Raw genomic sequence first — 15,940 nt, 5'->3', positions numbered from 1 at the left:
CAGGTAGTAGAAGCCTGTGTACTTTTAAATGAAGAGACAGGATGCTGTGTGGTATAAACCCTGCAAATCTGAAAGTTTATGCCTTGCCTATTAGATGCTGTTTAATTGTCTTCCTGTCCTGGGTGTTTGTGCTGGTTTGTACATATTATGTCCCCCAGAAAAAGCCATAGTCTTTGATGCAAGCTTGGGGAGGCAGAAGTATTAGTGTTGATTCGATTGTAATTCTTTGATTGAGTTCTTCCATGGAGATGTGACCCACCCAACTGTAGGTGATAACTCTGCTTAGATAATTTCCATGGAGGTGTGGCCCCACCTATTCAGCATGGGCCTTGATTAGTTTACTGGAGCCCTATAGTAGCTCAGACAGAAGGAGCGAGCTTGCTACAGCCGAGAGGGACACTTCGAAGAACACACAGGAGCTGAGAGAGAAGCTGCAGTTTACAGAGACATTTTGGAGACAGCCTTTGAAAGCAGGCTTTTGCTCCCAAGAAGTTAAGAGAGGACAAACGAAGAGCAACTAAGAGTGGCATTTTTGAAGAACTGCAGCTTAGAGAGGAATGCCCTGGGAGAAAGCCATTTTGAAACCAGAACTCTGGAGCAGACACCAGCCACGTGCCTTCCCAGCTAACAGAGGTTTTCCAGTTGCCATTGGCCATCCTCCAGCGAAGGTACCTGATTGTTGATGACTAACCTTGGACATTTTATGGCCTTAAGACTGCAACTTGTAACCAAATAAACCCCCTTTTATAAAAGCCAATCCATTTCTGATATTTTGCATTCTGGCAGCGTTAACAAACTAGAACAGTATTGCAGAGCAGCCTGAAACAAAGGGATCTTTTGTTCCTGAATAGGTAACTTGTTTCTTTCTGCCTGAATGCTTGTAAGAAAAATGTTGCCATTGGTTTTTCTTGGAATGTGGTGCCCCCTTTTGATCTGGGTATTCAAATACATTTTCAACCTAGGAAACACTTGTTTAATTAGGTCTTTACATGTTGCTTCCATTTTCCTATAGGGATCTCTGTGATCCTTAGGTTGAATCATTATCCCCTCTTCCATATGACATCATCTCTTCTCCCTCAGTGGGTCAATATTTTAAATCCTTTCTTCTACATACTGGGAACATTTCTCAGTATTGCCCTTTAAATCACTGACTTGACATTCAACAATATTCCCTCTAAAGTAGATTTGAATTCTGCTTTTGCATCCTTAATTTCCTTTTAATTACTTCTTGCCACTCTCTGCCTCACGTTCTGATTCAGACACATTGAACTTTTCCTCAACTCTTCAAACTTTGATGCTCTCTCTCATCTCTAGGATTTCAAACACATGATATTCTCTTCATCTGGCAAACTCCTACAAGTTCATGTAGTCTGAGCTTAAGCGTCCTTTCACCCAGGAAACTTGCTATGACTCCCCCAGTATGGGTTAGGGGTCCCCATGCTCCTATTGCGCCTTGAACCACCTTATTATCACACTGATCCCTTGTATGGCTTTCTCACTGGATAACTTGATGGCAAGAACCATGTTGATATTATTTGCTATTATACCCTCAGTCATCCCCAACCCTCCCCACCGCCTCCCCACCCCCCACCACCAGCAAAATTCCTGGCATATGGCATGGACTCAAAAAATATTTTTGCTCAGCAATATAATTCCCTTTTAATTGCATACAATTGCTTTTTTAATCTCAAGAATTCTTCACCTGACTTTCTGCTCTTACTCATGGGTTGTGCCCAAACAGCTTCTTTTGGGACACCAGTTTCAGAGACGTGTGCTTCTTCCTGTTCAAGTCCATGTTCATTCTCCTAGTTGATAGCATTTTTTCTTAGGCCTCCTGTTTTACCTACTCCTCTTCCTTGCCTTCATCTTCTTCCTGTTGTCTTATTCTCCAATACGGGAAATAAATCTTCCTGTTTTCTTATTCTCCAATACGGGAAATAAATTCTCCAATACAGGAAATAAATAAGCAATGGCCAACAAACATAGATCATAATTCCCCTTGGCCCCATTCTTTGTATATCTGTGTGCATTTTAAATCTCCTTCTCAAGCTAACAAAGAAATTGTCGTGCAGAACTCCTATCCCCACTCCCACTGTTTTCGTCTACCATGCTCTTTCAGAGAGAAACGGGACATACCTTTTCCCTGCTGCCTGGGGTATTTAGCTAGAAGTGGGAAGAAATTCCAACTTCTGTCAGATGGCATTTCAAATCAGGGGTCCCAACCCTATCTTTTTAAGCAAATCTTGGGGTCCAGAAACATCAGTTTCAGAAAGTATCCTTGAACATATTTTAGATGCCCTAGATATGTTCTACATTAGAGTTTCTTAAACTCTAAAGACTCAAGAACATTCACTGCATAGATACAGTAAAAAATTCTACCAATGTTATTAATATTTTCAGACACCAGGTAAACTGTATGAAGGAGGGAGACACAGGCCTTCCAGATAAGGTAGTAGTCTCCACTTTCAAGATATTTGCCTTTTGCCAGGCAGGTGATTCGACTGATACAGTGTCTCCAATTGCTGGATTGCAATATAATCTCAGAGCTGCAAAGAAGATTCCATTCATTCAGTATGAGTGATTTCATGAAAACTTGCTTCTGCTTCCTGCTAAAGGAGTTCAGTGTAGGAGAATTTATTCTCAGATGAGATTTCATGAATAACTAAATTGATTTGTGATTCATTATTCCATATGCAAGGAAAAATTTTATTAATAGTTCTAGTTAAGAATTTTTTGTTAAAAGCAATTAGCATATTTAAAAAGTTAAATATACCATATATAGCTGACAATGCACCTCATAATATTTCTTTTACAAAAAAAAATTACACCCAGCTTTTTTGGGTAAATTTTTATTTTTTTCTCTCTGATTCACTTTAAATTAGTTATATCTGTTGTTTTATCTTAACCCTTTACACTGTCAACTTATCACAGAAAAAGATGATAAGCAATACTGTCTGATTAAAAAAACTAAGACATGCAGACATACAGATATCAGACAGTTTCAAAGCATTAGGATTTTATTTCTAAAAATTTGAACATTAATTGTAACTGACAATGGCTTTCATAATTTCAAAATTCATATTCCCTCCACCAAAAACAAGGTAATTCTATAGCATCTACTTTTCCAGCCCTCAATTCTCACCTTCTCAGAGGGACTCTATCCCCACTGGCCTGTAGGATGTTATTGTGTGTACATTTCAACCTACATAATATCAAAAATGACCTCTTCATTTCCAATGCCTGATTTTTAATCCTCTTGTGGTCAATGACCAGTATGATAAGAACAAAACTGAATATACCTTTGTTTTCATTTCTACAGTATAATCAACAATATCAATAATTAACATGTTCTGAAGGCATATTTTGATCCAGATCCTATGCTAAGTCCCTGTTTAATTTTTCAGCCTGTCACATTGTGTCCCCATTTTAGAGATGAGGACACTGAGTCCCACAGCAGATGCCTGTACTCGTATCACTTCTAATGGTGGAGGAGAAGGGACGCAAGCCCAGTGAGTCTGACTCAAAAGCCCAAGCATTTGGCCACAAACGTCTCTACACCACCTTCTAGTAGTTCATCCAGAGAATGAAAGGTCGATGCAGCAGAAGCAATTGTGGTTGATAAATGTCCATGTGCTTCCCTCCATTTCTTAGCTTTCTTGCATTTAGGTTAGGGCCAATGGACTGGAAAGGGAACCGTGTCACTTCCAGGCTGAGGCAGTTAGGAGCCACTGTACCTCCTCCATCTCTCACTTCCTTGTCGTGGCCCCTTACGGGCCACATTTTCTTGATACCATACTCTTAAGGAAGAGTAGATTATGAGTGAGATATAACAGCAACTCCTCCCACACATGTGCTAGAAGAGGATGCATAAGATCACCCAGTTCCCGGCATCATAGGTGTCCCCAGGAAATTTTCACTACTGTTCCTCTTTAGAAGCAGCAGAGGTCTGGTGGGAGTGCTCTGGATACCAATTTTGGCCTAGCCCACATTCTGGGCTTGAGCTAAACTAGTCCTGCTCTATATGCAAAACAAAATAAATATTGTGGATTATCCCTTTACACTGTTCATGTATTCAGGTGTGCTCTGCTGAAATGGATATCAACTTGGGTAGTTCACAACAATTAGGAGAGTTCACAGTTCCCCTTCCTCTAAAAACAGCCTCAGAACTCAGGGGTGGAAGACCAGGGATCATATCTGTGCTAAAATGAATCAGTATCCTGTCCAAATCTGATTGGATCATAACTGACAGGTGCTGGGCCAATCAGAGCACTCCATCCACTAGGCCAAAGTGAGGACCCAGTTCAGGCCAATCAACACCTTCCCTTAGGAAGGAGCCATGTTCCCCATTAGGTGGAGAAAGCAAGTTGGAGCTAATGAAATTAAAGACATCAGATAGAAGCAAAGAGGGAATGACAGGAGGGCACATATTGCCATCATTTGGATCCCCTGAAGCCCACCTGAGGTACATCCACACCCCCTGAAAAATTTTTAAAACATTCCCTTTTTCGCCAAGCAAATTCAGACTAGGTTTCTACCATATGCAACTGGAGTCCTGACTAATACAAATGCTTTTTTATGTAACACCTATATTGCTATAAAGTTGAGCATAAATAATTTTTATAAAAATTAGAAAAAATCTTGTCCTTAAATAGCATTCCACAGTTTTCAAAACACTGCTACAGACATCTCTTTGGATAGTCAAAAATAATTGGGTGAGATAGAGAAGACATTTACTAGCTATGATTTTTAAATAACAACAAGCAAAAAAATAAAGAATAATTTAAAATTTGTCTGAGGTCACACAACTAACAAGTACCGGACAAAACTGGAGATAAACTCAAATCTTCTAATCCCAAATCCAGCGCTCCATATTCAGAACCCTGGTCTCAAGGCTCCACTTCACCTCTATCCACATATGTCAGATATACTAGAGAGACTGGCTCCTGAAAGGAAACCTTTCCACCATGTAAATAACTACATCCTTATTGGCCTATTTTATAAATTTGATTTTTAAAACGGTGTTTCCTTAACACAAGGTATACCTGCACGGCAATTACTTTACTTACTAAAAACTAATAGAGAATTAGTGACACCTTGTGGCAGAAACTTATTAACTCAGGTGCAACTGCTACCCATTTTCAGTAGAGAGACTTGTCCAAAGGCCTTATGCACTTCCCTAAGAAGTTAAAATATTAGCAAAACTTCTGGAAGTAAAAATCTGTGGTTGCAGAGTCTTCTTCTTGTAACTGAATCTTCTTCTTAATTTACTCTAATTGGGCTTCAGTCCCTACCACTTCCCAAAAACTGCTATTATTTTTGAATTCACCAATGTCTTCCTCATTGGCAAACCCAGTGGTTAACAATGTTCATCACATTATTCACAATAGCTAAAAGGTGGAAGCAACCTAAATGTCCATCAACAGATGAGTGGATAAACAAAATATGGTATATCCATACAATGGAATATTATTCAGCCATAAAAAGAAGAGAAGTTCTTGCTACATACTACAAAATGGATGAACCTTGAATTTACCATGTTGAGTGAAATAAGCCAGACACAAAAGGACAAATATTATATGAATTCTCTTATATGAAATACTTAGAATAAGCCAATTCATGGAGACAGACAGCAGAACAGTGGTTGCAGGATGGGGAGGAGAAAATGGGAAGTTATTGATAAATGAATATGAGTTTTGTTTTAGGATGATGAAAATAGTCTGAAATTAGTGGTGAAAGTTACACAGCATTGTCAATACACTTAATGTCAAAGAATTGTCCATTTAAAATGGTTAAAATGATCTTTATGCTATGCACATTTTACCACAATTAAAAAATGAATGAATTATTGAAACAATAACAACAAAACGAATGGTTACTTCTCATAGTTCATCTTAATTAACCACTCAGTAATACTTGACCAGGTGAAACCCTTGGTTTCAGCAAGACCTCACTTTGGTTCCCTTCTCCTTTGCTGGCTACTCCTCTTCTGCTGATCTCTAAAGATCTGCTAGATCTCCATTTGCCTGCTCTGTTCCCAGAGAGAAAGAGTTTATTGCTAGGCATGAAGCACGAGATCAGATGTCTATGTCTATTGACCTAAAAATCTCTCCCCTGTCTAAGGAGTTCAAGGATTTTACAGATTTAAACAAGGGGAGATGGAGTTGTTACCATTTCAATAACAAATATAAGCAGAAACAATTTACAAATGTAAAGGAGTGGAACTATGCTAGAACCAAGCTAACCATTACAAGAACAAGTCAATGGGTAGTTCTGAGCTGACTCAAGTTCCTCCGTTAACTTAAGGGAGTTGCCTTTATGATTATAAAACTCCAAAGTTAAAAAAAAAAAAAGATAAAGGGGGCAAAAGTGATAAGGTTTTTACAATGACATGGCGCAAGATAAAGGCTATACAATCATTATCAAAGATGAAGGCAGCTGGATTCTGGATTACAGGTCAGAGATTTCAGATTTTTCCTCTGTCTTCTCTAAAATACCAGAAAGTAAAAAAGGATTATCTATATAATGATTCAGTAATCAAATCATTCCCCAAATCCTAACTTCTTGGTTACAACTATAGAACCAGTGTATTACTTTTCACCTCTTTAATACATTCTTCACATAACAACCCAGAGTAAACTTCATAAAATATAACTCAGATCATATTATCCCCCTACGAAAAGCCCTTGAATGGCTCCCCATAATCCAAAATCCTTACCCCCACTCTACCAGGCCCTACATGATTTGATTCCCAGCTACTCTAAAAATCCATGTCCAACCACTCTCTCCCTTGCTCTTCTAGCCACACCGCCTTCTTCTCCCTCAAACGTGACAAGCTTGCCCCTGCCTTAGGGACAGTGCACTGGCCACCTGTGTTTCTCTTCCCCCAAAACATTAAGTGGTTGGTTCCTTCTTAATGACATACAGGTCAAAAGTTACATATTACCTTTCAGGCCTTTTCTACTACCTAACTAAGGCAGTCACTCAAGCACTCCCTATTATAACACCTGAAATGTTTTCATCAAGCTTCTATCATTCCCTGACATTTGCTTATTTCTTCATGTTTTGATTTATTTGTCTATTTTCTGCCTTCCTTCACAATGATGAAAGCTCCATGAATCCAGAGTGTAACTGAGAAGTTAAGATTTAAGGGATGATGATAATTACTCAATCATTATATAGATACTCATTTTTTACTTTCTGGTTTATTAGAGTAGACAGAGGGAAATAAGTGAAATCTCTAAACTGTAATCCAGCTGCCTTGATTTCTGATAATGACTGTATAGCCTTTATCTTGTGCCCTTGTGATCAGAAAAACTTTGTGACTAACCTTCACTTGTACCCATTTTAGCTGGCTTTTCAACTTTAGAGTCTTATGATCACTAAAGACAGCCCCTAATGTTTATTAACGAAGGCTCTTGGGTCAGTATGGAACTAACCCACCCCAAGTCCAAAGTTATCTTGATAACCAAAGATGGAGCTAACCAAAATGAGCCTGCCTGACATGCACAGTATTAGACTTTAACCTATAAGTCACCTATACCTCATTATAATATTAAAAATCACACCCATCATATTAAGGATGCCATTTTCTTATATAGGTTCTGTGACTAAGCATGTATTCAATCTGTGCATGGTCAATAATTAAATCACCTCTACATCGTCTGAAGCCACTGTGCTCATTACCCTAAAACCTGCACATCTTCTAATACTATAAAACTATCAGAATTACTGCAGTTTGGGGAGACAGATTTTTCAACTGATAGGCCATCTGCTGTCTTGCTTTGTGCCTAGCAGTAAACTCTTTCTCCGTTTGAAATTCTGGTGTCTTGGGAATTGCTCATTTGAACACATCAGGCAAAGAATCCACCATCTTTGTCCAGTAACAGCATCAGAAATATCTCCCTGGAGAAAATAACAGGAACTGGGGTTTAAAAGATAAGAAGAAAGTCATTCAGGAGAAGGGATAATGGGAAAACAAAAATGCATAGATATAGAAGTGGAAAACATGGCAGTACTGCAGTGGGATGGTAAGGGTTCAGCTTTGCTGGGGGAAAAAAGTTCAAGGCAGAAGTTAGCAAGATTTGAGACCTGAAAAATAGAAAGTAGCCAAAAAGTGAAGGGCTTAAACTGCAGTTTAAGAGGACTGAACTCTTCTTTGTCTTGACCAAGCTGCCAGCCTTGTTCCTTGCACACCCCTACCCATACCTGCCCTGAGTACCTTGAAACTAATCTTCCAGCTGTGGGACTGTAGGAAAAAAGACAAAAAGACAACTTCAGATACTAGCCATTCCAAGTTATCAATCTCATCCCACTCTTTCCTGTAGCGGGTTGAATCATGTACCACAGAAAACAATATGCTCTTAATCCATTCTTGGGAGTGTGAACCCATTGGAAATTGGAACTTTTGAAGATGTCATTTTTAGATAAGGTGTGGCCAACTGAATCAGATGGATCTTATTCCTATTAGCGGAGGCCTAATAGGATTAAGATTAAGAGGAACACCACTGGAAGAGCTGAAAGCCAGAATTCAATAGAACCTGGAAGAGAAAGGACATCCCCAAGTGACAAAAAAGCCCAGGAACACAATGATTGTCAGGCAACCTGAATGCTACTGGTCCTAGGAGTAAGCAATCTTCTAGCCTCAGCAACTAGGAGACAATAAATTCTCATTGTTTTAGCCAACCCATTGTGTGGTATTTGTCATTGCCACCGGGAAACTAAGACATCCCCCTCCCCTCTTTTGCCAGATGGCTCACTAGTACTTTTCCATGGCTCTAAGCTTGACTATAAAACTCAACCACCCTTGTAGTAGGAACAAGTTCACTGAAATGTTGCTATATTATGTAACTTTCTTGGGGTAAAGTAGGAACATGTTGGAAGTTAAGCAGTTATCTTAGGTTAGTTGTCTTTTTCTTACTCCCTTGCTATGGTCTCTTTGAAATGCTTTGTTATTGTATGTTTGTTTTCTTTTTAACTTTTTTTTTCATACAGGTGATTTGAAAAAAGAAGGGAAAGTTAAAAAAAAAAAAAAAAAAAGAAAAAAGACAAACAAGGGGAAAAAAAAAAAAAAAAATGATGTAGTGCCCCCTTGAGGAGCCTGTGGAGAATGCAGGGGTATTCGCCTACCCCACCTCCATGGTTGCTAACATGACCACAGACATAGGGGACTGGTGGTTTGATGGGTTGAGCCCTCTACCATAAGTTTTACCCTTGGGAAGACGGTTGCTGCAAAGGAGAGGCTAGGCCTCCCTGTATTTGTGCCTAAGAGTCTCCTCCTGAATGCCTCTTTGTTGCTCAGATGTGGCCCTCTCTCTCTGGCTAAGCCAACTTGAAAGGTGAAATCACTGCCCTCCCCCCTACGTGGGATCAGACACCCAGGGAAGTGAATCTCCCTGGCAACGTGGAATATGACTCCCAGGGAGGAATGTAGACCTGGCACCGTGGGACGGAGAACATCTTCTTGACCAAAAGGGGGATGTGAAAGGAAATGAAATAAGCTTCAGTGGCAGAGAGACTCCAAAAGGAGCCGAGAGGTCACTCTGGTGGGCACTCTTATGCACACTTTAGACAACCCTTTTTAGGTTCTAAAGAATTGGGGTAGCTGGTGGTGGATACCTGAAACTATCAAACTACAACCCAGAACCCATGTATCTCGAAGACAGTTGTATAAAAATGTAGCTTATGAGGGGTGACAATGGGATCGGGAAAGCCATAAGGACCAAACACCACTTTGTCTAGTTTATGGATGGATGTGTAGAAAAGTAGGGGAAGGAAACAAACAGACAAAGGTACCCAGTGTTCTTTTTTACTTCAATTGCTCTTTTTCACTCTAATTATTATTCTTGTTATTTTTGTGTGTGTGCTAATGAAGGTGTCAGGGATTGATTTAGGTGATGAATGTACAACTATGTAATGGTACTGTAAACAATCGAAAGTACAATTTGTTTTGTATGACTGCGTGGTATGTGAATATATCTCAATAAAATGATGATTTAAAAAAAAATATATATATATATATAAATACAAATAAGATATATGCATAAAAAAAAAAAAAAAAAAAAAAAAAAAACTCAACCACCCTCTGCCTTCTTCGGAATTGAGTTCTACTTTCTCTCCCCTACCATGGTAGCTAAAAATAAAGTCATCTCTGCCTGTTTAACATTGTCTAGTGACGTTTTTCTTTGGCAGTGGTTATAGAAAAATTTGAGGAGGGAACTACATGATCAGATTTGCATTTTATTTAGATCATTCAGTGGTTGCATAGAAGATCCAATTTAGGTTGTATGGAGTCAGATTGATCAGGTCAAAGGCTTGTTATAGTTGCCCTGGTAAGAATAGTCAGGGTGCAAAGAAGAGGATCCAGAATCAAGAAACATGTAGATGGTAAAACGGGCAGGACTTGATTATTTGGGTTTGGAGAATGAGTAATTTAGGATGAGAGACAGAGAGCACAAAAGGGGTGGGAAGGTAATGAGCACAACCACCTGATATTTTAGTACACGGATTCTAGGGTCAGACAGACAAGGGTTTAAATCTCGATTCTGACACTCTGTTACTGTTAACTGGTAAATTATTTTAACTTCTCTAAGCTTCAGTTCTCTCTTATGTTATATGGGAATAATACCAGAACCTACCTCACAGTGTCATTCTAATAACTAAAGGAAATTGTGAATGTAAAGTGCTGAGCATAGTGCCTGCTACATCAGAAACATTCACTATTAAGCAATTTTTTAATGTTAATATATTCTCAATTTACCTGCATCTGTGGCCTAATACTCTACCTCTTCTCCTATTTCTATGGATGAGCTCCACTTGTGCACAAGAATTGTTCTTAGGGTTAGCACAGCCCTAAGAGTAAAGAACACACCAGACACAAAGTGAGACATGGGTTTATTAGGACTTTTGAACAGGGGAAGATTCTTCTCAGTGGTGGGCAGCTGAGGAAAAGGGAATTAGTGGTCTGCAAAGGGTGGGGAGGGCAAAAGGCAGCTTATAAATTTTGGGACAAAGACATTCCATAGGATGTAAGAACAAAGTTTCAGCAGAGTTTCATAACACAGGGCTTTGGACATTTGTTATCAACAGTGTTCAGGGGAGGGGAGTTCCAATGCTTTGTTTACTACACACCTTCTTCCTTGAGGAGATCTGATGACCTTCAACTTCTGTCCTAGTCAAGCAGACTGCTCCATGTTAGGGGACCTCATTTTCCACTAGGGAGGGGGAGCCCAGGCCCTGGGTCCCCACAAGAATCCATCCCTTCTTGCCTAAAAGCACATCATTCCACCAAGTCTTCCCTCCCTCTCCTACATCATTCTTTCTGATACTGAATCACTCAAATAACACTTATACATCAGTTCTGAGTCTCTCATGTAAACACATATACATCAATTCCAAATCACTCATATGAAAGACTCAATTCTCCCATTAAAAACTATAAAACCTTCTCTTGACCCAACTGTTCTCCAGCCACCAACCTATGTCTTTCTTTTTCTTTGTAGCAAAATTCAAGTCACAAATTTCTCTCCTGCCCTTCTCTACCAAACCCATTATAATTATCCTAACACCTATAATTCCACAGAAGCTGCCCTTTTCCAGATCACCAATGACTTCTGTGCTATTAGATCCAATGGTTGATTGTTTGTTCTCACTTTGCTTAACCTATGTATAGTATTAGACACAGTTGTTTACTCTCTTCTCCTTGACTCACTTTGTTTACTTGATTTCCTGGGGACTATACTTTCCTGAATTTTCTTTCATCTCTCTGGCCACTTCTTTTCAAGTCTCCTTTGCTGGTTACTCATCTTCCCAATTGCTGTGATGTGCTGAGCCCCTGAGTTAACCAACCTGGAAAACATACTACCTCTGGACCTCTGCGAGATAATAAATTCCTTATTGCTCAAGTCACTCTAAACTAGTTTTTCATTTCTTGAGGGTAAAACCATTCTAAACGATAAGCTAGTGTTCAATGTTTACATGATTTGGTGTCAACCCCTACTTACTATTCTCCAACTCTGCTTTGGTTTTTGAGACTTTGCTCAAGCTATTTCCTCCATTTTGAATAAATTACCCCCAAGATGATCACCATTCAAAGATCATTTTTTCAAACACAATTTAAATGTCACTTTCTCTTCTAGCCCTTTTATAAATTACCTCAAAATTAGGCGACCGACAACTTGAAAGGTGAAATCACTGCCCTCCCCCCTACGTGGGATCAGACACCCAGGGAAGTGAATCTCCCTGGCAACGTGGAATATGACTCCCAGGGAGGAATGTAGACCTGGCACCGTGGGACGGAGAACATCTTCTTGACCAAAAGGGGGATGTGAAAGGAAATGAAATAAGCTTCAGTGGCAGAGAGATTCCAAAAGGAGCCGAGAGGTCACTCTGGTGGGCACTCTTATGCACACTTTAGACAACCCTTTTTAGGTTCTAAAGAATTGGGGTAGCTGGTGGTGGATACCTGAAACTATCAAACTACAACCCAGAACCCATGAATCTCGAAGACAGTTGTATAAAAATGTAGCTTATGAGGGGTGACAATGGGATTGGGAAAGCCATAAGGACCAAACACCACTTTGTCTAGTTTATGGATGGATGTGTAGAAAAGTAGGGGAAGGAAACAAACAGACAAAGGTACCCAGTGTTCTTTTTTACTTCAATTGCTCTTTTTCACTCTAATTATTATTCTTGTTATTTTTGTGTGTGTGCTAATGAAGGTGTCAGGGATTGATTTAGGTGATGAATGTACAACTATGTAATGGTACTGTAAACAATCGAAAGTACAATTTGTTTTGTATGACTGCGTGGTATGTGAATATATCTCAATAAAATGATGATTAAAAAAAAAAAAAAAAAAAAAATTAGGCGACCGGATGTAAAATCTTCCCACAGTGTTTTTATCTCTAGCATTTACCATACACCCTTATTTTAGTATTATTTATACAATGCCTACCTCTGCTTTAGACCATAAGCTTCAAAGTGCAGGAGTGACTATGAAATCTTTAGTTTGCCATTGACCAGACACAGTTTTAAATATATTATGTTTATTAACTTTTTAAATCCTCACAACAAACCCCAACAGGTAAATTATATTATCACCATTTTGCAGATTAGGAAGATGAAGCACAAAAACATAAAATTGCAGAACCCGGATTTCAAATCAAGGCAGCATTTGCTAAATCGCAGGAGTAAATGAAAACAGAAATGTAAATGATTAATTACACAAGACACATACACTTCCTTAGCACAAACAAGATTTTTCACATCGCCATTACAAGAACCAAAGCATCTTCCATCCCTAAATCACAGACCCAACCCAGTCTGCTTTATTCTTCAGAGGCTGGACCTAATGGATTAAGGCGTGGAGGGCCTAAAAGAAAGACTCAACAGGCGGTCACATACACCCACTCCTTCCCAGAATTAGTTGTCTAACGGGCGGCCCTTGTTGCTCCATGCAAGAGTGCTATGATGTGCTCAAAAGAGTAGTGAACAAGAGGGGTATAAATCTCCCTGGCAATGGGAGACGTAACTCCCGGGGATGAGCCCTGGACCCAGGAAAAATGAAACAAAGTTTCAGTGGCTGAGAGATTTCAAATGGAGTAGAGCTGTCATTCTGGAGATTATTCTTATCCATTATATAGATATCCCTTTCTAGTTTTTAGTTTATTAGAAACTGTTGAACTGAAATCCAGTCGCCTTGATTCTTGAAGACGACTGTGTAACCATATAGCTTATATGGTGTGATCATGTGATGGTGAAAACCCTGTGGCTCACACTCCGTTAATCCAGTGAATGGGCAGAAGAGTAGAAAAATGGGGACAAAAAGTAAATGAATAATGGGAAGTAAGGATGGGGGTGGTTTGGGGTATTCTTTTTACTTTTGTTTTTATTTTTGTTTATTTTTTATTTTTTTGGAGTAATGAAAATGTTCAAAAATTGATTGTGATGAATGCCCAACTATATGATGACATTGTGAACTGACTGTACACTTTGGATGACAGAATGGTATGCGCATATATATCAATAAATTTGCATTTAAAAAAAAGAGTGGTGAACAGGGAAGGAAGGCGGGGAAAGGAATAGACGGGAGCGGCGGTAGCCGTCCCTGGGGCAGGAGAGGTGGAGATACCTGCTGGGAGACACTAGGGAGGCCCTACCCTAGCATTAGCTAGGCACGTAACAGAGCTGGAACCATGCGTGCGTGCTCGTAAGGGGCAGCTAGCGAGCAGAGCTGTGGCAGTGGCGGAAGGAGAAACAGCAGAGAACACCCATCCAGAGCGGGATCACGTGGCCCCCGGAACATGAAGTCAACGACAGCTCTGCAAAGCCGCACTCAAGAGAAAAGCCGGGGCACACCATCCTCCGCCTGCCGTCCACGGCCACCGCCTCCTTCTCCACCATCACCACCCTCCCCGCGTCCCTGGCAAGGACACCCAGAACGCGCAGGCGCACCTGCAGCGGCGGCGTGGGCGGGCGTAGCCAGGAGCCGGAAGTGTCCTGCGTTACGGGTGCTCCCAGGAAACCCGCCCGCTGGAACTCCTCGTGGGCCCCGCCCTCAGACGGAACTCCCGGTTGCTCGGCAACCGCTGGGGGCGCTGCTGGCGGGCTTTGTGTTGTCTGCAGTAAGCAGAGTGTAGCTCCGGCTACTTACCCTGGCAACCTCCAGTCTCGACTGCCTCGCTTTTTGCCGCCCCTGCGTGCGTCGCGGAATCCCTGCCCTTGGCACTACTTACACCTCTCCGGCTCCCACGACACCTTAGCGCCCACGTGCTTCAAAGCCAAGCTCCACCGAAGAGGAGGCTCGACCCCGCACCCGGCCTCCACGGTTACGAACCTCAGCGCTCCGACTATGGGCACCTACACCTACACTAGCCGGCCCCGGCCCCTTCCTTGCCAGCGCCGCCGTTACCGGGACAACGTGTTGCAGCCGTGAGTGTCAGAGCCATGCTCCCAACCAACCCTGGTGGGGTCTCCACCTGCAGCCCATCCCGGGGCCGGGGCCTGGCGCCCTCACCCTGTCGAAATCTGTCTGTGCTGCACTACCAAAATAAAACTTTCCCTAAAGAACTCTCCCGTGGTGTGGAGGAATGAAGTAAGAAGGGAGATAGGTGGCCTCTCTTAGTTAACTTTTAGTGTTAAACGTATTGAGTTGCTGACTGAAAACATGTGCACGGAATCGGCTTATTTCACAAAGTTTGAGTTAACTCATGTTTATTGATGGCCATCTTGGTGCCAAGCACCTTGCTGGGGTCATTCACATACATGTTCCTATTTAATCCTCAGTCCTGTCAAGTAGATTTTATAACTCCATAATACAGATGGGGACGCATCACACACAATAGCTTGCCCAAGAGCTCTTTCCACACAAGTCTTTGGACAGGAATTAGTTTATCCTTCATGTTGGACCCCAAATTTTGTTTTACATTGATGACTATTTGCAAATTAAAAAGGAAGTAAACGTCATGGTTCTCTCAGAGTTCTTTCCAAAAAGCCCCAGTTTTTGAATCAGCAGAACTTCACAAGGATGCGAGCTCTGAGAAAGTAGGAACCTTTGGGTCAGTTATTCACCTAGGTCCATGCCTGGCACATAGTATGTGCTCAACACAAATATGTTGAATTAATGAATGAGCATCAGCAATGTCACCCTTGATGCTTATTTAAAACACTGAATCCAAATTCGTAATTGTCTTATTCTGACAAATGAGGCTTTTATTTAAATCACTTTAAGAAAACCAAAGTAGAAAATCTAAATTTGAAGAGGGATTGTTTATATTACAAAAGGATTTAATTTACAAAAGGATTTAATTTAAAGTGGACCCTTTCCAAAAACACTTTCTAGTGCCTTTAAGTGGTTGTTTACAAATTAGGCCAGCAAATAAGATACACAAGAATCATTGGTGGTTCATTAGGAGCAAATACTTCTGTTGTTATTTAGGATTCG

General features: G+C 40.6%; 1 protein-coding gene across 5 annotated transcripts in view; it reads left to right on the top strand.

The window, feature by feature from the left end:
* Nucleotides 1-14,708: 14,708 nt before the first annotated feature.
* RSPH3 (radial spoke head 3) overlaps nucleotides 14,709-15,940 on the top strand; it is an 89,879-nt gene continuing 88,647 nt past the window's right edge. For all 5 annotated transcript variants that reach the window (XR_005214457.1, XM_037820725.1, XM_037820721.1 and 2 more), the window contains exon 1: nucleotides 14,709-14,928. Coding sequence is in view for 4 of the 5 variants with exons in the window: in XM_037820725.1 (XP_037676653.1) it covers nucleotides 14,849-14,928 (80 nt within the window). In the remaining variant the exon portion in view is untranslated. The remainder of the gene's footprint in view (nucleotides 14,929-15,940) is intronic.

This window comes from Choloepus didactylus, chromosome 2, assembly GCF_015220235.1.
Source record: "Choloepus didactylus isolate mChoDid1 chromosome 2, mChoDid1.pri, whole genome shotgun sequence".
Taxonomy (NCBI): Eukaryota; Metazoa; Chordata; class Mammalia; order Pilosa; family Megalonychidae; genus Choloepus; species Choloepus didactylus.
The sequence above is the reverse complement of the archived record's forward strand: the minus strand, read 5'-3'. Positions and strand labels throughout refer to the sequence as shown.